Source organism: Chenopodium quinoa, unplaced genomic scaffold (assembly GCF_001683475.1).
Source record: "Chenopodium quinoa cultivar QQ74 unplaced genomic scaffold, ASM168347v1, whole genome shotgun sequence".
In the NCBI taxonomy this organism is placed as follows: Eukaryota; Viridiplantae; Streptophyta; class Magnoliopsida; order Caryophyllales; family Amaranthaceae; genus Chenopodium; species Chenopodium quinoa.
Window position 1 is genome coordinate 3,525,541 of NW_018744626.1, and position 26,731 is coordinate 3,552,271.

Here is a 26,731-nt window from a genome sequence, read left to right on the forward strand (position 1 = left end):
TTTATCTAAGCCCAAAACTATCTTATTCGATTTTCATTCAACTGTTATAGTTATCAAAAAAAAAAAAAAAAAAAAGCTTTTATTAACAAAGTAAAAAAAAAAAAAAAAAAAAAAAAAAAAAGATATCTTCACATTAATTCATAAACTTTTTTTTTTGAAAGGACATTAATTCATAAACTTAAAGCTTTTAGAATAGCCTCCTGGAGAAGATTATTTTTCTCTATATTTACGTAAAATTGAATTTCATAAAAAGTAAGGAGATTTTTATGTATCAATCTGTGATAAAAACATGTGAGATTTTTCAAATGAGGGTTTTCTAACACTTGATCAATCTCATAAAGATGGATTTTTAAAGAAGGTTGAAATGAGCTAAATTAAGAATTGCACTACTTATGGCCTGTTCCGATTGACTGAACTCAGCTGAACTGAACTGAACTGAACTTATTAATTAGTGATTTTTAACTACGGATTAGTGATCTTTGATTATTTATTGATTATTTATTACTATACATATGTGTATATACGAATGTACATATTATTAATATTATTATTATTATTATTATTATTAATTATTGATTATTATTATTATTATTTATTGATTATTATTATTATTATTATTATTATTATTATTATTATTATTTATTGATGATTATTATTATTATTTATTGATTATTATTATTAGTATTATTATTTCAATTATTATTATTATTATTATTATTATTATTATTTATTGATGATGATTATTATTATTATTATTATTTATTACTTATTGATTATTATTATTATTATTATTATTATTATTATTATTGTTAATACTATTATTATTATTATTATTATTATTATTATTATTATTATTATTATTGTTGTTGTTGTTGTTGTTGTTGTTGTTGTTGTTGTTGTTGTTGTTGTTGGTGTTGTTGTTGTTGTTGTTGTTGTTGTTGTTGTTGTTGTTGTTGTTGTTGTCGTCGTTGTAATAAGAGCTTAAAAGAATGAAATTTGGCTTTATATCATTAGCAATATCATTAGACGTAAATTAAGAGCTGAACTGAACTGAACTGAACTGAACTGAATTTCAACGGAAGAGAACAGACCCTTATTAGCCCCTATTCAGAAAAATATAGTTGTAAAAGTTTTGTTAACTGTCAACAAATTGTTTGTTGTGAAGATAGATAAGTTAATATGAGTGTTTGGTAAAAGTAATGCTATTTAATTATTTGTTAAAGTAAAAGTAAAATTATTAATTGTTGTTTTAGGTAAGGTGTGATTACTTCTTAAAATGGGACTTAAAAATTTGTCTTTTATTTAGTCTTTTACGAGCTAAACTGTTATAGTTATTAATTATTTGTTTGATTCTTAAAACTTCGACTTAAGGCCTGTTCACTTCAGCTTAATTTCAGTTCAGTTTAGCTTCTAATTTCCTTCTCTCATAAAATATATAGTTCAGCTCAGTTCAGCTCTAATTAGGTCAATTTAGTTAAACTCAGTTCAGTAAATGTGAACAGACTCTCAGTATCAATTCAAAGTGTATGAGGAATCCTTGCCATTTGCCAAAGTGAGCATAGAAATTATTATTGGTATCTCAAAAAAAAAAAAAAAAAAAAGGGTGTATTTGAAAGAAGGAATAAGGGTGAGACCAAAAAATAAAAGTTGCTAAATAAAACTACTTCACCAATCGGATATTCAAATTCCTCTATTTCTCCTCTAAATTGAAGCAACTTGTATCCACAATTCCACATTAATTAAAATTTCTTATAATTGCATTAGAACTCTATGTTTTAAATGATTATAATTTGTTTCTTTTTACTCCATTTGTACTCCATATAGTCCATTGAAATTATTTCAATTGCTGCCCAAAATATACCAACATATTTGAAAATTGAATCCTAAGACAATGCTATCAAATTCATTACTCCAATTTATCCACCTTACCAAATCAAATTAAAGATATTGAAGCAAATTTATGAGTCGTCTTATATATTATTATTTTTAATGGAGGGACCACTCACCCAATCAATTTTTGACGATTTTATTCGACCACAAAATATAAAGTTCATATAAAAAGTCATCCTTGAGTATATTATACAAATTGATGCAATTTAAATAGGACCTTAAAACTATTTAATAAGTTATTACACATGTGTAATGGGTCCAACGAAAGCAACACTTCTTGACTTCTTGTTCCTATATTAGTGAAATCGAAAGTGATTTTAATTAATTAATTTATTTTCTAAAAAGAATACTAACATTTTTACACATCTAAATCACACAACTTTACATTACATACTTTTAATAAATATTAAAATTAAATAGTTGCTTGTTTATGCATGTTTTATAATGGCTATATGTACATGTCTTGTTCATAGAATCGTAGGTAGCAGGAGAAATATCTTTTGAAAATTTAGCTATTGACTCTTAAAATTAATACTTTTAGTTATCGTCTTCACGATTCACTTGTTAAGATATTATATTTTATTTGTTGTGATCTTATATTAGTACCAGAATTTGTGTTTCTAAGAAAGACAACGAGTTTGTATAAAGAAGTACACAAAAGGCAATGATGTTATTATGAAATTGATCTTAATTAGTTCCTATCGTACATTAAATTTTATTTATTTTTTTGATAATGATGTGATTATATGAAAAATAAACTCTCTATATATAATACTTCATGATAACAACTATATTTATTTGTGTCTTTGTGATAAGTAAAAGGGTAATAACTTCAAAAAAAAGTAAGTTTTAAATGAAATATGTAGAATTAATGGGATGATTAAGCATGCATGATTTTTAAATTATGTACTTGAATCAGTTAGCCCTAATGAAATCTGATGTAAGATGATTGTTGATAAGCTTAGTTTGTACGTACTTTGTATAACTTTTCTTGTTAATCATAAGCTTCTTAAGTTGAAAGAAACAATTTAATATTAATTTTTATACCTTTTCTTTCTGATACATCCTCTAACTTCTCTCACTATGATTTTATTTCCCTCTCTAGAAACTCATCTATTTGGGGTTTTATTTAATGTAATTTGAGAAACAGAACAAGTACAACATCATCTGGCACAATGATTGTTTCTCTGGAAAGTGTCTTAGGATGGATATGGGATACATATGGAGTATGGACCATTGAGTTTAAATCTCATTTAATTAAGCTTATGTTGACTTATATATTTAGAAACTAAAATAAGTAAAACATCTTCAAGCACCATGATGATTTGTCTAGAAATTTTGTTAGGACATAACTTAGTTACACTCTATAAACTTGTCAATACTGATCGATTCTGTGATATTAATGCCACAACGTCATGGAATATACAAAATAATACTCGTAATCTTTACTATTGAATCAAGTATGTTAAACGTATGATTGATGATTTGAAGCATTGGAAATATACAAGATAAGTAATATAATTATATAAAGTACAATTGTTTTTTGGTAGGTGAGGAGATTGAAGTAACCTATCAAATTAGAACCATGCACAAGTCAATTCAGCTTTACTTAGGGCTTATTGTGTTCAGCTTATTTTCATTTCAGTTCAGCTCCAATTTCTTAATTAATTTCCTTCTCTCATAAAATATTCAATTTAGTTTAGTTAATCTAAACATGCCCTTAGCCAGTAAGACCCCTTTACTATGGAATATTAAGGGAGTTCCTAACTCCAAAGTGCCTCAAGTATAGTATTAACTTACAATTTTGTAAAAGTTAAATGGAACAAGCAAATACGAAATGGAGACGGAAGGAATGATGATTAAAGATATTAATGGTCAAACTTCTATACTAGCACATGTGACAGTCTTAATGAGATGTCAATTCGGATAACTGAGTCGGTTTAGTAAAGTCGATTAGGTCGGGACTATTTTAAAGTTGATTTATGCCTAATTATTAAGATTACACCAGTTGAAATTTGAATCGGTTTATTTTTTCCAGATCGATCGGCTCAGTTTTTTACGAATGTCTTACACCTAATTCTAAAAGATAATTAGTGGTCGGCTGTTTGTAGTCCATTGAGAAACGCCAGATACTCGTAGCAATATAAGAGGTTCCACAAAAAAGTGGGACCCAAGAGAGAATCAAATAGGAAGAGTACAACCAATGAGAGAATAGCTTGGTCGACGGCGTTATGGTCACGTGGCGAACATCAGACGGCTGGTGTTGAAGAGACGAAAGTGGACCAAATCATATAAAGTGTAATTAGCTAAGATTGATTAGGACACTTGGCATGTGATTGATGGGCTGTCACAACCATTCTTTGTAGCCCTGGATGTTAACAATTTTACTTAAACTATCCATCATTTCAAACTCACTTGTGCTCATGCTCCATGAATTAATCTGTTTTTAAATAATTGCAACACTTTCACGCTAATAGTATTAGTCGTGTACTCCCTCCATTTTTAAATACTTGCTCCATTTCTCCATGCGCGGAGTTTTAAGAGAAATTGGAGAAAGTATTAAAATATGGAGGTAATGAGGTAGTTGAGAAAATAAAAAATTGTAAAAAGCAAAAATAGTGGAAGAATAAGAGGAGAGAGAGAGTATTATGTTAGGTCCACTAAGTGTAAAAAATGAATTAAATATTGTTAAATATTTCCATAAAAGGAAATGGAGCAAGTATTTAAAAACGGCCGGAAAAGAAAAATGGAGCAAGTTTTTAAATACGGAGGGAGTATAAAATAATTGTAATTTTTTGAAATTGATATAAATACTTGTTTATGTTTTATAGTTACGATCATATTTACATTGGTCGTGCATAATTAATGGAGTATCAAGTTTTGCTTGGTCCTATCATCCAAAACAAAAGTATTGCTTGATCTCACATTTATCTTTCAATTTTCTGCTTTGTCATCTTAACTTTTTAGAAATTGATTTTATTGCTTGTATAGCAAGTAAAATGAGACAGAATAAGATATAATTGTTGATTGATTTGATGGTAAATTTTGTACTCACGTTGATAATTACAAGGTTGTAGCCTTGCAAGTTGCAATACAAATGCTTTGCAAGGTACTTTTTGGGGAATACGGAGTAACAATTTCATTTAAAAAAAAAAAACTAGTTCTTTCTAGTAAGTACCTAACCTAAATGTACATTTGTTAGCATATCGAACGATTAAGTACTTTGACTTGAATACTTTTGAATTGAAACTTTGATTGATGATGAGCTTGTTTGTCTCTTCATGAATAATTTGAATTTCATACGGTTAACATATTGAAGAGTTCGTTGCAATTGAGTCATATTTTCCTCTAAACCTAGGATATGCAATTGAACAAATTACGATTTCAATTTAGAACAAATACAAATTTATGAGCTAGCCTTAGGCTCGGACTTGAGTTTTTACAATTTTGTTAAACAACCCCAATTTCGATCTCCCAAAAAATCATTTTTAAATTAGGAAAATCCCAAAGTAAATGATAGAAACTAAACCCAAAAAATAAAAATAAAAATAAAAATAAAAATAAAAATAAAAAAAAAAGTTGGACAAAGTTTAATGGTTTATTGTGAGTTTAGTATTGTACAATCATATTTTTCCATGTTTTAAATTATGTGTAAATAAACACATCATTGAATTAGAGTTTAGCATCAACAGATCAGTTGGCTCATGATCGAGCTTGCTTAATACCTTTCATTCAATATTCATATATAAAGTAACAGTTATAAAACTACAACTAGTGTTGAGGCAAATTGCCGTTTATCTTACTAAAAATTAATAATGATGCAAGATTGCAAGATATAAAAACAAGGCATAAATGTATTCACAAGCTGCGGTGTGTTCGTTTAAAACTAAAGTATGTAACTACTTCATAAAATCATAGCAGATTTTTTTTTTTTTTAAATATGAATAAACTAATTTGCTATGAAAAAAATGAGTAGGCCGGTGTTGGTGGTAGGCGAAGATGTTGTATGTAAGGAGCAGAGCAAGAAAAAGAATCGAATCTGTTATTTAATTCTTCATACACAATTAAATAATTTATAGATAAGACCATTAACACATTAGTGTTTATTTTTTTTTATTACTCCCTCTGTTTTTTTTTTTTTTTTTTTTTACTTGCATCAGTTTGACCGGTATATTTGTCGAGACACAACTTTGACCATTAATATCTTTAATTGTTAATTAGTAAAAAATTATATTATGAATCTAGACATTATAAAGAATCTAATAATATATCATATAATAACATTTATTTATTTTATAGAGGTGAAAAAATTAAGTCAACCATGGTTTATGAATAATGCAAAAATCAAAGTGATGTATTTTTAAAAAAAAAACAGAAAAAGTACCTTTTTGCAGTTTTTTATATGAGTAATTTGATTCTACCTACAACCAAGCAAAGCTTGTTTAGTGTTGAAAAATATTGCACATTTTAACTTAAAGGCTGAAAGCAAGTTTAATCTCCACTAGGAAAATTTTAAGGGTGGGTTGTAGACTTGTGGGTATCGCTTACCTTTTCTCCTTACTCTCAAATTGTCTATCTCACAAATAATAGACCAAAAAAGTTTAAGAGTTAAAGTTTGTTTGGTCAGGTCATGGTCATTTTCCTTACACTTTAATAAATAAAAAATAATAAAAAAAAAAAGTCATTATGATTCGATTTATTGTTATTCTGTTATTCAAATGAAAACTATAGCAAAGCAAATATTCAACTAAGGGCCTGTTCTCATTGACTGAACTCAGCTGGACTGAACCGAACTGAATTGAGCTGAACTGAACTGAACTGAACTGAATTGAAATGAATATTTTATAAAAGAAGGAAATTAGGAGCTGGACTGAACTGAACTGAACTGAACTGAGCTGAACTGAACTGAATTGAATTTCAACGTAAGAGAACAGGCCCTAAGTTATATACTACGTAGTATGAGAAAAAACAGCTAGTAAACATTCAACCTTGTAAAATTAATGTTCTTATATAGTATATAAGCTTATATTTGTAGGGATTAACTCCTCCATATAAGATCCCGCTTATATATCTTATCCTTTCATCATGTTTCTAAACATTTGATAAGCTAAGATTAGAATACAAAAATCACGATAACGAAGTAGGTTTAAGTATGTCATTCATATTACGTACTAAAGAAAACCATATATGTAAATGAGACTTGCAAGTTATTTATACAATAAAGCAATCACCTTTGAAAATACAAAACTATCACAACCTCACAATATAAATATTCTTAGTAAAAAATCACCTCAAATATCTTATTAAAATTGCCAATATATATATGATTTAATGTGATTTCCTTTTCATAAAAAGAAAAATAAAAGAAGAAAAAGAAATAAAAATTAATGGTGGACGTCGATATCAGCAGTAGCATCCATACATAAATTGATAGGGCAAACACTTTGAATGTGACTTAAAAATGCGCAATAGTTCGTCGCATCTATAGCTTAACTTATTATTGCGTAACCCAACTACCTTCTGATTTCTCCAAAGGATAGCTCACCTTTTAATTAAACTATTTAAGCATGTCTCTTCTTCATCATCTTCCACCTTACTTTTCTTATAATCTTATTTGTTATGTACACGTACCAACTTATTATTATTTTTAATTTTATTTTGGACTGAAATACTATTTGAACATAAATTTAAATACGAATTTAAAGTGTAGACAAATTGAATCACCACCTTTCACAATAACTTTATTCAACTCTAATTTACATTCTAACAGGTCGAACTGCACGTATAGTAGGTGTCTTTATGTTTTTTTGTTTGAAAAATATATGAAGTAGATTTTTTATGTCAAATGAGGGACATAGACTGAATGATGGTTGAAATATCATGATTGGTTCCTTAATTTTTTTTTTTACAATATTTACCAATGATAGATAAACGATTACCCGCCGAAAATTGATACTTTAATTTATACCATATCAAAGGATCAACTCAACTGAAAAATGAAGTTTTTGGTTAATATTCCACAATTGAATTCATAATAATATTCTATCATATATATTAGTTAACGTTTCTTGATCAACAAAATATTAAGCATTTACTTCACTAGTATTTACTCTTTAGTTGACAATTAGTTTGTTAATTGACATAAGGTAAGATACAAGTTATTATTTTAATTGAAGTATAAAATTCTCAAGTCGACCAAGTAAACAAGAAATAATAATTTGATACGTTGTTAATTTGTTTGAAAATCAAGGTAGTTGGTTATCCTAGCTAAATTACTAATTATAACATAATTTATACATCTTTATAAATTTTTAAACACACGTGTAAGCTGTAAGGGTGACTAGGTAAGATGTAGCATATTTGTGGCTACAAATGGATGTACATGTCATCTTATTTATTTTAAACCAAGGTTGACTTGGAGTATTTAATTAACCTTTATACTCCGCAATACAATAGAAATTACAATATGTCATTAGAAAGACTTATCTTTTCTCAAGAAATTAAATCTAGAATAAGCTTGGTTAATACGGAAAAGGGCCAATATTAATCTATGAGGCCACACTAATTGCCACTTAATGAAATAATTAGCATTGTTTTAATTAAGATACAATTATATGACAATGTGAGATATGTATGGGAACCTATCAAGTTCAATCCCTTTCAAAAATTTGCAAAATAAGTCCTCTAGAAATAAGATTTGTAGCTGTTTAGACTATTATAAGCTCGAGACCATCCGAATTATGTGTTAACCATCTCTCTTTTCTATGAGTAGTATATAATGCGGAAGTTTCGAAACTGTTGATCATTTGTTTCGAGACTGTCCATTTGTCTCCTCTCTCTGGGGTTCGGTTCATCACTTTTTGTCTCTTCCGATGGCTCGGGATAAGCGGTTCTCCGTCTGGTTTGTTGAACTGGTGGTTTTCTTGCAAGTTTCGAAATCATGGGAGATTTTGGTCTATCTGTTTTCTTTCCTTTGGGCTATTTGGATTGCTCGGAATCATAAGGTATTTCGTCAAGCTGTGATTTCTCCGGATTTGGTTCTCTTCTTTATGCAAGATTGGGTTTCTCGAAGCATGGCTGCGTTTGATTTCAAAACTTCTATCCGTTTATCTAGTTCTCGTTCTACTACTTCTCCAAGTCCAGTTCCTCTCTCTCTTTGTCTTAATGGTTCTGTTGGGTTAGATTATGATATTACTTTGATTTTTGATGGTGCTTTCAAGTCACAGGATCAAACTGCAGGAGCGGGTTGGATTTTTAGATACACTACTTCAGATTTGATCATCGGAAGGGGTTCAAGAGCATTTTTCTCTTCCTCTGCTGTTCACTCAGAATTACAGGCTTGTCTTTGGGCTCTTCGAATAGCTGAACGACGGGGGTTTTGTCGGATTTTGATTTACACGGACTGCTCGAGTTTGGTATCTTTTCTTCAAGGTAAAAGTAGTGTGGACATTTCCTGCTTATGGCTTCTACAAGATGTTAAGGATGTCATCTCCAGACTTTCGGCCTGCGAACTTCGCAAGGTTCCTCGTCAGTGGGTTGCTCCAGCTCATTGGTTGGCTACCAAAGCTCGACAGCGCCTTTTTTTGTTTTGGTCTTTTTAAGTTTTCTGTTTCTTGGTTTTGTTTGAAGTAGTTTTTTCTCAGCTTGTCTTGTCAAAAAAAAAATATATATATATATATAAATAATGCGGAAGTTAAGATTGGTGTCAATCCCTAACCTAGTACTCGTATCGTTATACTTTGTATTATAATTGTAAAAAAGAGAACGTATTCCGTATAATGAAAAACTTTCACACGATTCATGTACATTGTTAGTCGCACGTTACAATACAAATAATCACCGAATAATTTCATGTCAATTGGTTTTGGAGCACACGACTAAAGATGGTACAAATTGACTCTGTAAATTCATTAATATTCCAAATTCTTCTTAATGGGGAACAGGATACTAAAGGAGCCGTTTAGCAAAGATATTAATAAAAGTTAATCATAAAACACAACCATAAAGTATATATAAATATATAATCCAGCTAATCTTAGCATCAACCTCGAGATCATTAATTCTAATTTAACATCAAAAGCTATGGATCAGATATTATATTTGATTATCTAACCTTTTCTGCAAGTAAGCAAGCAATCTTGATTAATTAAAATATATAAATAAGCAATCTTATTTAATCACATACTTAACTTTAAGGTAAAGTTCAGTGAGCTCAAAAAAAGAAAATCAAAAGATAAGAGAGTCAATCCCCTCCAACAAAAGCAAGATTACATAAAAGGGGATCACCAAAAGATGGTAATAATTCCAAAAAAAAAAAAGAAAAAAAAAAGACAATTTTTCAAACCACAATTGAAGAGGGGTGCAAATGATTGAATTCTTAAGTGAGTTGCACACTCTCTCAACTTATCATGATATATATGTGGTATGAATATATCATATATATATGTATAGTATTTATAAGTAGATTTATTACATTTTCAGGTTGATATCCCAGTATGGCCAGAAGAGAGGAGAAGGTTGATCATCTCCAGGAAGCCCATAGTTGTTGCAAGAGCTGGTGGCAGGCGGGCCGGGATAATCGACATCCCCGATCTTCAAGAAGACATGGGAAGAAGGCAGAAGGCTCTTGCTCAAGTAGTCTTCATCATCTTGAGATATATCAGAGTGGTCTGCTTCAAAAGCATAGGAATCACCAGGCTCGCCGAAGGGAGAGTGGCTAACATCCACATAGTGTGGGCTATCAGAGTCGATTATATCGCTCTTACCAGAGCTCAGGTCTTCCTGTTTGCAGCCAAAGACTGGTGCAAGGTGATCCTCACTCTCAGAAGCAGATTCAATAACGGGTTCTTCTTGGACTGTTTTGGATGCTGCGTATGTTTTGGGTGATTCGGGTTGATCTCCCTCCGTTTTCTCCTTCAGAAGCAGCTTGTCTGTCAGATTAACAACCTGCAATCAATGACAGCAATGAAAAAAGTTATTATCATTCATAGTGTTAACTGCTAATCATGTCAAATTAAATTCCGAAAGGAAAGCTTAATTTAGTTGTGGATTGAACTTGGGTAGCAACTTATCATAACTAAACTTAGTTACCTCAAACTTATTGTAAAGTTGATCATACGAATCTTGCAAGAAAATATCTAGCTAAGAATATGTCAAGGTTAACAGGATTAGATACCTCAGCTTGAAGTTTCTCCTTTTCCTGAAGAAGATTCTCATAATCAGCCTTCAGGTTGTTAAAGTTGGACTGCAAACTGTCAAAATCTTTCTCTAGTTGCTTAGTCTTCCACCTAGCTCTTCGGTTCTGGAACCAAATAGCAACTTGCCGCGGCTGCAAGCCAAGGTCCTTGGCTAGCTGAACTTTCCTCTCAGGTTCAAGCTTGTTCTCAACCTCGAAGCTCTTTTCCAAGAACTGGACTTGCTCAACTGTCAGTCGCCGTTTCTTCTCTGGCTGATGAAAGTAATCGTCGTAATCCTCATCACCATTCTCTTCTTGATCATATGTGCAAAAGAATGGCCTCTCTGACCTTTTTCCTCCACAAACATCTTCGAAACTAACCATGGAGCTCGAACCTAATAATAAACATCATCACAAATAATATGAATTCAGTCATTCAGATCACATCTCAATAATTCCATATATGGTCCATCAAAACAAATTGGCCCATTTTTGGTGTAGTATGACAAAGTGGGAGCACAACTACCTTTCCAAAAATAGCCTATTGCTAATAATTATCAAACAACAAACCACAAATATAAAACACTCAAACAAAGGTAATGATCAAATTCCAAGCATATTGGGGGGCGGCACTAAAGACATGAGATCGAATTCCGTCTATTCATAATAATTATGTACACACACAACCCAAAGTTGACCAAGTTCCTTACTAAATTTAACTTTTTTTAAGGACTAAAATTGATCAGATAAACAAGATGTTGACTTTCGAAGAACAAGTACAGTATGAGAAATAACGTGACATAAATCAAACCCCCGAGACAAGAAAATTTCAGAGAAAGTATATAAAATTAAATAAAACTAATAATAACTCAGTAAACAGCTCAGAAGCAGGAACAAAAAGCAGAGCATCATTGTTATCTTTCTGCCATAAAGCATCATAGATCAGGTTTTTGTTCCCTTAATCCAAAATAGTCATACAACAATCAAATAGATCATAATTAACAATATCATAATCTTGATTTAATAAAAATAAACAGACCCATCTCATTAAAAAACTCAAAAAATCAGATCCAGAAAATAAAAAAATCAAAATCAATCAAAACTCTCATACAGGCATTTCAACAAACAGTTGGAAGGCAAAGGAGAAAGAAGATATACCCAGAAAATTAGAGGTAGACCCAGAAATGAAAAGTGATTCGGGAGACTGAGAAGAACGAGGTAGCCTCGGATTAAACAGCAAAGAAGCTCCAACACCAACACCGCCGGAAGAACCACCACCAAAGACCCTTCCAACACCGGCGCCCGCCATAACTTCTGCCTTCTAAGTAAGAATTTAGCTAAAAAACTTGGGAATTCTAAGAAACCATGATCGATTAATTAAAGGGTTCTAAGATGAATCTGGAAATTTCAATTTGATGGGGGGAAGAAGAAGAAGATGAAGATGAAGGGATTTTCAGAGCTTATGACGGAAAAAGCTGGTTATGATGAGTTCAGTGATGTGGGAAGTGTGAGAACCCGGAATTCGCACCCCCATCACTCAGTACAAGGAGCTTCAAAATGGAGGAGAGAGAAAATCAGTTGAATTTCTGTAAAAGTTGTGATTTTTCTGGGGAAAAAATGAAGAACAGAGCAAAAGGAAGAAGAAGAAAGAAGAAAGAAAAAAGGAGGTGTTTTGATTATGTTGAAATTTTTGGGTATTTGATTGGAAGATAGGAAGGGGGGATTATAAATTAAAATAGTACGTCAAAAAAAATTAAAAAAGATGTGGGGGCCATTTATTTTTGGCTAGGGGGAGTGGACGTGGTTTGATTGAAATGACAATTTTGCCCTTTGATTGAATCATTGGGAGGAGAGAGAAAGAGTGGAATAATTAAGGGGTGAAAATTTCTGTCCATATGACTCATTAGATTCTTTTTATTCTCCCTTTTTTTGAAGGGTATTCCTTAATTGGTAAGGTTAGGGTTTACTTGGGTGAGTTGGGACCCTATTAATATCATGTTAAGGTCAAGTCGTATCGAATCAAGTTGGGTTGGATTAGATTAGATTGGATTAAATGTTAGGGCATGTTCTGTTCACCTTAAAAAAAAATATTAAGTAAAATAATTTTATTTCAATAAAAATAAGATCAGTTCAGTAAAATTAATTTCAGTTCAGTAAAAATAATTTTAGTTCAGTAAAAATAAGTTCAGTTCAGTAAAATTCAGTTTTCTTAAAGAAGAATTATAATAGAAAATCAGCAAAAATAATTTCAGTTAAGCAAAAATATTTTCAATTCAGTAAAATTAATTTAAGTTCAGCAAAAATAATTTCAATTCAGTAAAAATAATTTTAGTTTAGCAAAATTAAGGTGAAGATAGGGCCTTAATTACGATTGTGAGTCCTGACCTTAGATTTTGTTAAATTAACAATTTTAACATGTTATTGTTGGTGTGAAAATTGGAGAGTAAAGATATAGGAGAGATTCGCTGGTTTGAATTTTGTCACATGGAAATTTATTTTGAAGTTATTGTGGTTCATCAATTTTATTTTATTTTATTTTTTTTAGGAAAATGGAAACTAATAATTCCACCTTTGCTATTTCTGCTCAAAACAATCCCACCTTTTTAAAATCTGGAAACAATCTTACCTTTGACCTCCATCTGCTCAAAACAAGCCTTTTAACGATTTGTGAAATTAGTAACCGGTTTCAGAAAGTGGCTTGCCATGTGTCACCTTATGATTGGTTTTTTAAAAAAAAATAACTAAAAAAATGTCTTCATCCCTCTTCCCCAATTACCTCCCCTTCGGATCTTTTAAAAAAAAAAAAAAAAATTACCTCCTTGCCGGAGCTTTCCCCTCCCCCTGTCGAACCTAGCTACCCTGCTGGAGCTCCTCCCCTCCTCCTGACGGTCCCAGCCGCCCTTCCCCATCCTTGCCAGCCCTGCTTCCTTCCCCGCTGGCAAAGTCCCACCCTTTTTTCCCATCAATGAATAACACCTTACCTCTAACTTCTTTCTGTTGATGAACGGAAGCCCCAACCCCTAACCCCGTTTCCCAGTGACGATTAACCCCAACCCCTAACCCCTTCCCTATGAGTCTATGACAAACAACAACCCTTTCCCCAAACCCCTTTGCTGTTAACTTTCATCAATACAGATTACTTTTACTTTAAAAAAAATAAATAAATAATTGGAAAATGTTTTGTCATTTGTGCAATTTGATTAATGGGTATGAATCTTATTGTTTTTGTTCATGATAAAATTAGCAAATTGAAATTTTATAGTCTTTTGTTTTGTGAAAATCGATGAAGTCCTGGGTTCAGGTGAGGGAGTATGGTAGGGGGGTTTGTCGGACTAAATGAAGTGGGTTAAGTTTTGTAGGCGAGGTTAAGACACTACTAGAAAACAGGTAAATAGCGATGGACTGCTTCCGACGGACCTATTTTTCCGTCGGAAAAGTCGAAAATTCCGACGGATTTCTTTTCCGTCGGATATTTCCGACGAATTTAAGAATTTCGTCAGAAGTCCGTTGGAAATTTGCGACTGAAAATAATTCCGTCGGAAAGTACCATTTCCGACGAACTTTCCGTCGGAATAATAATTTTTTTAAAAAAAATATCCAAAAACCCTACCCTATCTTTTTCCGCCTCTTATTTCTCTTTCCCCCTACTCTTATTTCCGCCTCTTATTTCTCTTTCCCTTCTCTCTCATCTCTTCTCATTTCTGGTTTTCCTTCAACCCTATTTCTCTCTCATTTCCTCTCCTCTTCTCTTCTCATTTCTCTTTTCCCTCATAAATTCGTGGTGTGCAATTCACGATACTTGGTACAGAGATTAATTTTCTTGATTAAATCCTTCAAGATCTTCAACTTATTGTCAATTTGTCATCATAAATCTCTTTCGTATCAGAGTATTCATCATTATCAGCCACGTATTTCCTCAAAAATTCATCGAATCCGCCTTCTTCACCTTCAGATCTTTCAAATTCTTGAAGATCTGCATCGTATGTTCTACGCTCAGCCACCAGTGATTCAGAATTTCAACCCGCAACAACAATGACGACCGCCACAACATCAACCCGCAACAACAACGACGACCGCCACAACATTAACCCGCAACAACACCAACCCGCAACAACAACGACACAACAATTACAAAGTCGACAACCACCGTCTCGAGCCACCCACTCTCAAGGTTTTTGTTTTGTAGATCTAGTTTTAATTTAGGTTAGATTGTAGATCTAGTTACTTTTTTGTAATTGTTATGTAAATTTATGAATTTTATTAAATAATTGTATATGAATTTTTCGATTTTGTTGTTAATTTTTAGATTTATGGGCTAATTTTTTTTTTTGGTGTTAATTTTCAATTTTGGGGGATTTTCGTTTTGTTGGGGTTTGATTTTCGCGTTTATGGGTTTAATTTTCGTTTTTTGGTGTTTAATTTGCTGGGTTTGTGGTGGTGGTGTGTGGTGTTAAATTTACTGGGTTTGTGGTGGTGGTGTGTGGTGTTTAATTTACTGAGTTTGTGGTGGTGGTGTTTAATTTACTAGGTTTGTGTCGGTTGTGGTGGGATAAGGGTTTGTGGTTGGGGTCGGTGTGCGGTGGTGGTTCTGGGTGGAGGCTGGTGGTTCCGGGTGGGGGTGGTGGTTCTAGGTGGAGGCTGGTTGTTCTGGGTAGGGGTGCAGTTTTTTTTTGTTTTTTTAATAGAATTTTCGAAGGAATTTCCGTCGGAATTTTCCGGCGGAATCATATTCGTCGGGAATTTCCGACGGACTTCCCGGCCAGAATATGCCGTCCGACAGAAATAATTCCGTCGGAAAACCCTTTTCCGGCGAAAATTCCGTCGGAATAGGTCATTTTTACGACAACACATATTGCGACAACCGCTTCCGACGGAAAACGGGGGGTTTCCGACGGAAAATGGGGTGTTTCTGATGGAAATTTTCCGTCGGAATTCAGCTGTTTTCTAGTAGTGAGATTTTGTACTTTTGTGGTTGGATCAGGTGGTGGTGTAGTGGTCTTGATGACTGATGAGGTGGTGGTTATGCAAGGGTGGTGGTCGTCTAGGTTTTTTTCCATGGAAGAGGTGGTCTAGGTGGGGATGTAGGAGGAGAAAGATAGAATATTTTTTTTATTACTAGGTTAACAAGTTATAGGTAAATAGAACTGTTTTGAGCATATAAGGGTCAAAACACTTTAAAAGTGAGGAGAAAGGGTAAAGAATCTCCATCCTCAAATTGTCTCTAGTGGAGATTGAACTCCCAACCTCAAGGTTGGAAAGGTGACAATCCTTACAACTAGGGGTGTGCAGGAATGGACCTGGACCGGAAAACCGACCGGGACCGGACCAGAATTGGACCGGACTGGCCCTAACCGGTTGATTCCAGTTCAGTCTTCGGTCCTCACAAATTAGGGATTCCGGGTTTCCGGTCCGGTCCGGGTAAAAACCGGAATATTCCGGTCCGGACCGGAATGTGTATTTTTGTAATTTTTTGGGTGAAAATTTTAAATTTTATGTTTAAATTTCTAAAAAATATAGGTACAAAACTTGTAATTTATAAATTCTAGGTGTAAAATAGGAAAACACGCAAACAAAAACAAGACGTTAAAAATATATGTATATATTAAGATACTAAAATGGAAAAAAAAATAAAAAAATAATGTAACCGGTCCATTCTGGTCCAAAACCGGACCGAACCGGAATAAAAAGGTCTAGACCGGAACCCGGACCGGTTGATTACGGTCCGGTCCCGGTCCCCAATAAAACTCGATTCCGGGTTCCGGTCTATTCCGGTCCCGATCCGGTCCGGTCCGGTTTTGGACCGGTGCACAGCCCTACTTACAACTAGACAAGGCTTAGCTTGGTATAAACTATTTCTTTTTTATAAAAGAAAATTTGTAAGTAAATTACAAATTGCAATCTAAAGAGTAGTACACTATGCTAACTTGTTAATTGAATACATCCCCATTTTCTATCCAAAAATAAAAGCCTTAGAATGATTTCACTCGTTTTCTTTTTCATTCCTCTCTCCAAATCTTTCTTCCCAATTTCTTTGATCTAAGCTATTCTCACACAAAAACTTATCCGACGTAGTCTCATAAATTTTCAATTGTTTGACCGACCTTCTCACGGTTTTGTTTGGAGGATAATGCATTTTCTGATGAGATTATTTGGTTGAATTTCCAAAACACAATCATCTATAAACAAATTAGGTGGTGCAATTGCCAAATATCTGTTTCCATTTTTCTAGATTATGGGCCTGTTTTTTTCAGCTTATTTTCAGTTCAGTTCAGTTCAGCTTCAATAAGTTCAATTCAATAAGTTCAATTCAATCCAGTTTATTTCAGTTCATTTATTAATTTCCTTCTCTCATAAAATATTCAGTTCAGTTCACTTCAGTTCTTAATTTCCTTCTCTCATAAAATATTCAGTTCAATTCAGTTCAGTTCATTTTAGCTCCAATTAGTTCAGTACAATGAATTAGAACATGCCCTATGTGTAATTCGATAGCAAAGCTTATTGTGGTATTCCATTCTCAGCTACAAGGAGGATTCTAACTACCCAAAAAAACCCAATTGAACAACGAAATAACTATGACATTATTTTCTACGAGTAGTAGTTTTGGTAAGAAATGGGAAAGATGATCCATTCACGAATTACAAATTTTTATATGTAGCTAGTCATACCGTGTGATCGGGGTTACTTGAGTTACTTAGTTAGGGGTTACTCGGTCAGGGGTTATTTCAAGGATTCGGTCAGGGGTTGCTAGGTCAAAGTTTACTTGAGAGGTTCTTAGTTAGAGGTTACTTGAGGCGTTTGATCAAGAGTTACTCGAGCTGTTACTTGGTCAGGGGTTACTCGAGCAAGAGTAACTCAAGTAACCCTTGGTTGATAACTCGAATAATCCTGGCCACATGATTTCACGATTAGTTATACTCTTTATACGAGAATTTAGAAATTTCAGTGCATGGGAGTGATAGCTCAGTGGAGCCACTCTCCTTTTTCATGGCTTAGACCCGGGATCGAGCCATACTCTAGGCACTCTCAATCATAGATTGCTCCTACTGTGATAGGAAGGTCTGTGGGGCTCCGCTTAGCTTAAAAAAATAAATAAATAGAAATTTCAATACAAACAGCCGCAGTTAGCAATGTGAGTTCTTTAAGTGATTACATTTGTCAAAATTAACATTTACTACCAGCCAAAGAGCCATCTATCATATTTACTACCCATTTTTAAAAAAATTTATATTACTACCACCCAAAATCACATAATTAAAATTTCACTACCACTTAACGGAATCCGTTAAGGTTCCGTTAAGTTTATTCAAAAAAAAAAAAAAAAAGATTTTTCAATAAAAATTAACCCAACCAACCCTCCCTTCAACTGCCACCCCTTCTCCCCCCCTGTCGGCGACCGATGGTGTAATCCCCCGTATTTTTAAATATTTTATAAATGAAATTTTATTTTATTTATAATATTTATTTGTACTTTTCCGGAATTTAATTACAAAAGTTTCAAATTATTAATATTGGTCGAAAATTATTTTAGCACAAACTATTTTATGAACCTACGTTCTACAATTCATGATCATACAAACAAAGCCTAGTCCATTTCATTTACCCAATTGGCCCATTAATTTTATGAGGCCCAATCCTCTTACTTACCCTACAACATTCTCTCCTATAAATACTCCATTAATCCCTAAAAATTTCCCACACAAAAGGTTAGTCTTATTTTCTTTCTCCTGAGTTTTATTAATTTGTGTAATTATAATTATTGATTTGTGGGTTTTGATTTTATTGTTTGAAATTAATTTAATTAGTATCAAATTGTATTTTGATGATTAAACTTTATAATTTCAGATTTTATAAATGTCATAATTTTCAAATTTTGTAAATTTTATAACCTAGGGTTTTTAATTATTGAAAATCATGATTTTAGGGTTTTTTTATGAACAATTGATTTAGGGATTTTATAGTAATGATGTTTTGAAAATTTGGTGATTATAAGTACTGATTAGTTTAACTTAATTGCTGATTATTTTGAACACGTAGATTCGTGTTTTAATTTTTAGATTTTCGTTCGTTAATATTAATCCCGTTTTAATACCGATCAGATTCTGAACTCATCTAATTTTGATAAAAAAAAAGTAGTGTTTTCCATGTGAAAACAACGTTTTAAAAAAGACTAATTACCTTTGGTAGTGAGCACCACCCTTTCGTGGCCAAACTCAGCCTCTAAATATGATTTTCGGGCAGTTTTTTATTTTAACGAAGTTTTTTATACTTAAAATATTATCCTTGAGTTTGATTAATAAAATTAATTATGTTTAAAGTTAATTAAGCATAAATATATTTTTTTATTGAAGTTTTAAGTGCTAGAAATAGTTCATAAGTACTACTTTTGATGTTTTATAAAGAGGGTTTAATCACCCATTAAAAAGGGAGATTATTAGAGGTTTTTAAATAATTTTAAGATTTTTATTAAACTTTAAACTTGTTGTAATTTCATGTATAAGAGTGTATTTTAAGGTTTTTATGAAGAAAACTTAAAGAACTATATATAAGCCTTTAATTTTAACTAAAGGGAGGGTTTTAAAGTGTTGTTTGATTTGGATTTTGAAGGTTTTAAAGTAAGTTAGTGTTGCTGTAAATTTGACTGATTGGGTATTGATTGAGATGTTATTGTTTGGTTTAGGAGAGGAGTTTATTGAAGGTGATTTCTAGTTTTTAAGTGGCCAACCGAATTGTTTACACGAGGTACGTACATGTCTACTTCGTTGTAAGTAGTATCATGTTTAGGTACCAAAGAAAAGAACTTAGTTTCATGATTAGAGAATACTTGGATGAAAATTGTTTGGTTATACATTTAATTAATTCACGTGCTTATATTTATGAGACATGTTTTGGTGAATTGATTATGTTTGTATGGAATTATGGATGCAAGCATGTTGAATTATATTGGATTAATTGTTTGTATGGAATGTTGATACAAGCATAATTTTATTAGATTGGTTTGTCAACCACATTTGGATTATTAAAGGATTGGAATTGAATGGTTAAGTGGAATGAATTTATTAATTATTCCACAAGGTTGTTATTTATTTTATTACTCAATCATGACTTGTTAGTATGTTGAGTAAAGGTGGATTAAGCCGAAATGGCTAGGTGAGTTGACTATGTTCAACAATTTGGATAATTTGGAAGTTTAATGAAATTAAAAGTCAATTTGTGATGTGATCACCCTTGTTCTAAATAAGATTAAAAGTAAATTGATGTATGATTTTTATGTATGGTCTATTTGATTGAGTCGGCTATTAATTAAAATTGTAATCACGTAAAGTGAAACATGGATGAGCAATAAAACTCTGGAAAGCGTGCACTTCTAGAGTATTGAAAATTATGGGTTGGGGTACACGGTGGTTTCCCGTGGCTTTCCGAGGCTTGTTTGATCAGCATGTCCTCTTCTCTTTTGGTATTTACATTTTAATTTTATAATGAAAGTTAGATGGGATCCTAGACTAACTTTTTGAGAATGGAGTCGCGCCCATTCTTACATCGCGCTAAACTTTTATTTTAAATGGTCATTTGGGACCAAAATGATTTGGTGGATTGGACAACCTCGTCTATTGCTTACTCCAAATTAAATTAATTAAATTAAATATAAAGAGTCAAGTGTTTGGAATTGATTAGCAAGTATGTTGAGTCGATTGAATTGTTTAAGTGTGGAGTCTTGATTAATGAATTCGAGTTGTATATTTATTTACTTTAACTCGTTGAGCATGTTAGATTTTGTGAGTTGTAGCTTGTATGTACTCAGCTTTGCTGATTGCGTGCTTTTGTGTGTTTTCTTTTGGTCATGGCTTTCGCCTTTCAATAACCCTGTGATGATCCAATTATTAAACTTGTATTATTGGGGAGCAGTATTGCACAGGTTAGCTTGATGATGTGAAGTTCGGTGATTTGACATACGCATTGTCAAGGGATTGGTGTGATTGAGAGTATTCGTTCTTTGTGTTAAACTTATTTATGTTTTACTATTCTAATTATGTTTTGGGATTTTGATTATTGGTTTTTAAATAAGGGTCTTTATGGTTCCAATTTGTAAGCTTTGACTTATTGATTTTCTAAATTATATTATTTTAATATTTAAGTTGGATTTCCGCTGCAATACTTTGATAAAGCCTTAACGTTTTAACACGTGGCGATAACATGCCAATGGTTCTCCTCTATTTTTATTTAAAGTAAGTGGTTTGGAAAAAGGGAGAATTATTGGGGTGTTACAGGCGGCCGGCACCGAGAGCTTCGGCCAGCGCGAACCCACTCCCCTCCCTCTCCCCCACCCCTACGCAGCCAACGAACCCCCCTTCCCTTTCCCCGTTCTCGCTGCCCAACCCCCACCCCGAATTGAATTACTTCCATTAATTCCGGTGTTTTCGACCTCGATTCCTAGCACTGAAGCGTCGAAAATGGATCGAAGAGCCATTGAAGTGATTTGATAGAAAATTTTGATTGAAATTAAATCACAATTGAAGCAATTAGGGTTTTGAAAAGGGAGGAAATTTTTGTGCGGCGATGGTTGTTTACGGTTGACGGAAATGGAGTCCAAGAATTATCTTGCATCAATGGGGGCATTCATCTTAGCTTGTATCAATAGCAACGACGTGTATTCAGCTTCAATTGATGGTGGTGCGGGGCTGCTGGTGGAGCGAAGCTTCTTGCGGTGGCGCTCGCTGCAGTGTTGTGGTGGGGGTTGAAGTGTGGGCTGAGCTTGGTGATGTTGGAGAGAGCAGGGGATCGGAGTTGTGGTGGTTCGACATTGTGGGTGACGGTGTGAATGGAAGGGTCGGGGCAGCAAGTACGGGAAAAGGGAGGGGGTTGGTTGCGTAGGTGGGGGAAAGGGAGGGGGTGGGGTCGCGCCGGCGCCGGTAGGGGGGAGGGGGTGACAGTTGAGGGGACGGGTGGCAGTGAAGTGGAGGGGTGGCTGCAAGGTGGTTGAACGGTGGCTAAACCCAACTAACGGATTTAGTAACAGTCTTAGTCTTTGGTAGTGAAATATATATTTTAGGGATTTGCATTGTGTGGTAGCAAAATAAAATATTTTTTTAAATGGGTAATAAATCTGATACGGGGTGCTTTCGGTGGTAGTAAATGTCAATTTTTCCTTTAAGTTTTTTGTGACAAAATTTCCCAATTTCCTCTGTAAATTTCATAATATTTCACTACTAATATTCCTTTAATATATGCTCAACAAAAAAACTACTTTAATATCCTTTCATACCATATTATGTTTTACTCTTATTTGCAATTATCATAGACATCTTGATCTTTGTGAAAACAAAAAGAGTAACCATTAAATGGAAATAAATGGAATACAAAAGTAATTGCCAAGCAAATTTAAAAGTAAAAAAAGCATAGTCAAAGCATGGAGCCAGTTAGACCTATGTAGCTGATGATAAATTGAGGTAATGGCCTAAAATGAATTTTAAGTGTAATTTTAAGCACATTTTATATGTTAAATACCTATATTTGTATAAAAGTAAATATTATAAAAAGTTGATATTGTAAAAGTATCTTATAATACGAATTCAGTGAGATCCCACATGACCATAGTTTGATTAATGTATAAAACAAGAGTGATAAATAGTGCAAAGTTCCAATTGTTACAATATCATTGAAACGGAGGATATATGAAAAATAAATATATAATCTCCATAGGAACCCAATCTCATCTCCAAAGAGCATATATTTTTATTATCGTCCATTACCACTAGAGAGGAGGTATTGTGAATTTGTGAGAATGGAAATTTAGAAGAGAATTGGACACTTTAGGGCGGTTTAATTTTCTGAGTGGTCATGGACTCATGGGAATGATCATGAAATTTTTATTACAATTATGTATTACCGATTTACCAAAAAGATATTATGGGATTTCACTAAGGACTTGTTCTAATTTACTAAGCTGAGTTAAGCTGATCTGAACTGAATTGTTTATGAGAGAAGAACATTAGAAATTAAACCGCAGTGAGCTGAACTGAAATTAAGCTGAAGAGAACAATTCTTAAGATTATCCACTTATTAAAAAGTAAGATGAAAAATCCAACTCTATTTGATCAAGGGCAAATATGTCATTTGAGGCAAAGTCTAGAATTGAGATTGACAACGAGGCAACAGGCTGAGTTAGACTAAACAAAGGAATCTGTCCAAATCAGTCACTATCATTCGTTCAAGTGGTGGGCTCATGATAAGTTCATTTATGGGCCCAACCTTTTTCTTGGGTCACTGTACTTGGTTTACCATTTTTTTGGTTTACTTCTAGATTAAGCCAGCTAGATCCAGCCCACTGTGTTGGGCTATTGACCCCTCACCCGATAAGCCCAACTTGGAGTATAAAATACACTTACCCATAAAGTCAAAAACAAATCCAATTCAACCTCTCATTAATTATAACATAAATTACTGAACTAATGTTGTTATTGTCGTAATTATGAATATTGTGATTTATGGATAAGAAAGATAATTTACGTGTTTGTTAATAAGTTAGGATATAAATTTAAGAGAGGCTAGAGGCGAGTCTAATACTATCTCCATTAAATGTTATATGCAACTTTGGAATCTCACAAATATTGTAATATCTAAAGTTGTACATGACATTTAACGAGGTAGTTTATACGAATTCTTTTTTTTTAAAAAATTTACCTGATAACTTTTGTGAACCTGTCTGGCTATCTACCTTTTCTGAGGTCCATATGTCCAACATAAGTTTGTGAAAGGGTAACTTCCAAAATAGATATCAACTAATGGTTTGATCAATAATTGATAATTAGTGGAATTTCTACCCCATTAAGATTTAGGGATCAAATTCAACTACAGCACTATTGGAGAATGGAGAGCGTCTTCTCTATTTATGTCATGGGTTGGGCATTCCCACTTTGTTAGAATTTGGGCTTGTATATGAAGCCCAATGAGAACTTTTCAAACATAGAATTAATAGCAATTTATTTGATTGGTGTTCTAAAAACCACACACAATTTTGGTTTTAGGATTGGGCTTTGTGCGTTGATATTCAAGCTAACACAAACTTTAGAGCTATTAAAAACGAGGATGCCCTAGTTTCTCATGGTGAGAAACAAATTTTGTTTTTCACATGGCATTTTCGTAAATAAACCAACAACTTTATTCAACTGTGGAGCCACATTAATGAAAAAATTGTTGATTTATTCACGAAAATGCCCCATGAGAAACAAAATTCGTTTCTCACCATGAGAAACACGGAATTTCCCATTAAAAACTGACTCGCTTCAAGATACAAGTACTCAGAAATCCGTTTTTAAATATTTGCATTACTTTAATTTATGCACTATTCACATACTCTATTATAAAATGAATAAAAATGTCACTCCGTATTATGTATTACTATGTCCTTGGATTTGTTACGAAATCTATTTTCATCATTTTTTTAACAAATATTTATTAATACACAGTTAGAGATATTAATAATCAAAGTTATATCTCGTCAATTAGGCAGGCTAAAGTGATGACTATGAGTATACACAGTTAGAGATATTAATAGTCAAGTCCTAATTGAAGTAACTTGTACACCTACTATAAGTATATGACTATCGGAACTCAAGAGGGCTAGTGATACTAGAAAAACTCCATGTTAAGTTGTGAGGCTAATATAGCGTGTGTTTGACAACAACTTTTGAAGAAGATTTAGTGTTTATTGTTTAGTTAGAATAATTACTACTTAATCCGAATTGTAGTGTTTTGCCAAGTAGTGATGATTTATATTTAAATACGTGTTTCATAAAAGCTAATAAAACTATCTTGTGAAGTATGTCTGTCAAAAGCTACTAAAAATCCCTTTAAACTATCACCATTAAAATTTATTCTAATTTGCCATTTCAACTACTAGTTTGTATCAAACATCTTGACAAAACAACTGCTTTGACGTTTATCTATAATAGCTAAATAGCAGGTTTTCAAAAAAAAAAAAATTAATAGCTAAATAGCAGACGACTAACTTGTACACCCACAACTATCAACTAGTAAAACAAGTAATTTAGCCCGACACTCCTATAATTGCAAAATGCTAATGATATATTATGTCTAAATATTTATTGTTCAGTTGTTAACAATTTAACATGGATCTTCATAATCTTTTTAGGAGATACATTACAAACTTGTAAGAAACCAATTTCTATTCTAGTCTGAATTTGAAAAATAATAAATGAATAAGCGTTGCCATGAATTTTAAGAAATAAAGTGAAGAAGCGTTACTATGAATACTGACATGAATGTATCATTGTTCGTTGCCAATTGAATAGGATGTTAAGTTCATCCTCAGTTGAAATAAGGTAAAAACATCCTCAGTTGATGCCTTACCCAAATGTTACATTAAAACCTGTTGTACTGTACTAGTACATTATGCCACAAATGCAATTGTTTAATTAGCAAGCTATCTATCATCAAATTCATAAATTTTAAGAAATTGATTCTAAACTTAATATTTAAGGAGGTACATGAATCATGAATGTTCTAGAGTCACTGATATGCACACCACTGTAAATGGCACAAAGTGTGGGACAGTCCACAAATATGGGATTTGTGCGATTCTTATTGTTGATTTTATATTGGGATACAATTTGCAACTTTCTCCTTTGATATTGTTGATCCTTCACACTCTAATTTAATTATGTGGCAAGATTGATGGATGGGGTGTTCTCTACATAATACTATTGTCATATATGCATGTATTATAGCTTTGCCCTAATAACCATATTATAATTTTGGTTGAATATAATTTCCATTTTGATAAAAAAAAAATTGCAGATATGGAGATTAAAATAAATCAAGGAAATATGAGGTAGTAATTTCTACCACAGTTAACAAATATAAGGTGGTAGAAATAAATAAAAAAAAAAGTATAAAGACTGTAGAAGCTAAATATATCCCTAGTTCGGTTAGTTGTAGAATTATATGGTTGAAATTAATCATATCTTCATTTATTGAATGATTTTGTATACTTGTATTTGCTAATCTAAATTTATGAAAATTCTACAGTAGTCATCTTTAAATATATTATAATAGAATATTAAGATCAAAGCAAGATGTTAGATAAATTCAATTTCATTATTACTAGTATCAATGTATATATTTGTTAATTATACAAATATCAACCCCCACCCGCAACCACTCCCCACCTCGACTCTCATTGATCACCTTCTTGAAGTTGGTTAAAACTCGCTAATTAGTTAAACATCACGTACTCCCAAATCTTTTCTTCAACCCCTTTGTCCTTGAGATAGTATATGGACCACTATGAAATAACAAGCAAGCTAAGATAGATACTTTGAGTGTTTAAACCACAATATATGGTTCAAAGAACAAAGAATTGAATGGGACTATGGAAATATCCCATGCCATTGGCAATAAACTTTCATGGACAACAGTTTATAAATAAATTGACCAAAAATAAAAATATATATCGACTGAAATTTGTAATAGGCCAGGGAACATAATTCAGTGGTTGCAACTTGCAAGATTTGCGTACTAAGGTCGGTGCATCAACTTGCATTGGTGAGTAAAGTGACAACACTAAATTTGGTCTACGTAACTTACTTATAATTATGCATGTACGTACCCTACAATTTAAATTTATAGATCACTAATTTTTTTATGAAT

General features: G+C 32.6%; 1 protein-coding gene across 1 annotated transcript; it reads right to left on the bottom strand.

Moving 5' to 3' along the window:
• Positions 1-10,111: 10,111 nt before the first annotated feature.
• On the bottom strand, positions 10,112-12,783 carry LOC110700532 (homeobox-leucine zipper protein HAT5-like). Its single transcript, XM_021878084.1, has 3 exons — positions 12,224-12,783; positions 11,066-11,460; positions 10,112-10,836 (listed from the first exon to the last, which is right to left on the bottom strand). The coding sequence occupies exons 1-3, from the start codon at positions 12,372-12,374 to the stop codon at positions 10,360-10,362; spliced, it is 1,023 nt and encodes a 340-aa protein (XP_021733776.1). The 5' UTR covers positions 12,375-12,783; the 3' UTR covers positions 10,112-10,359.
• Between the last annotated feature and the right edge of the window lie 13,948 nt (positions 12,784-26,731).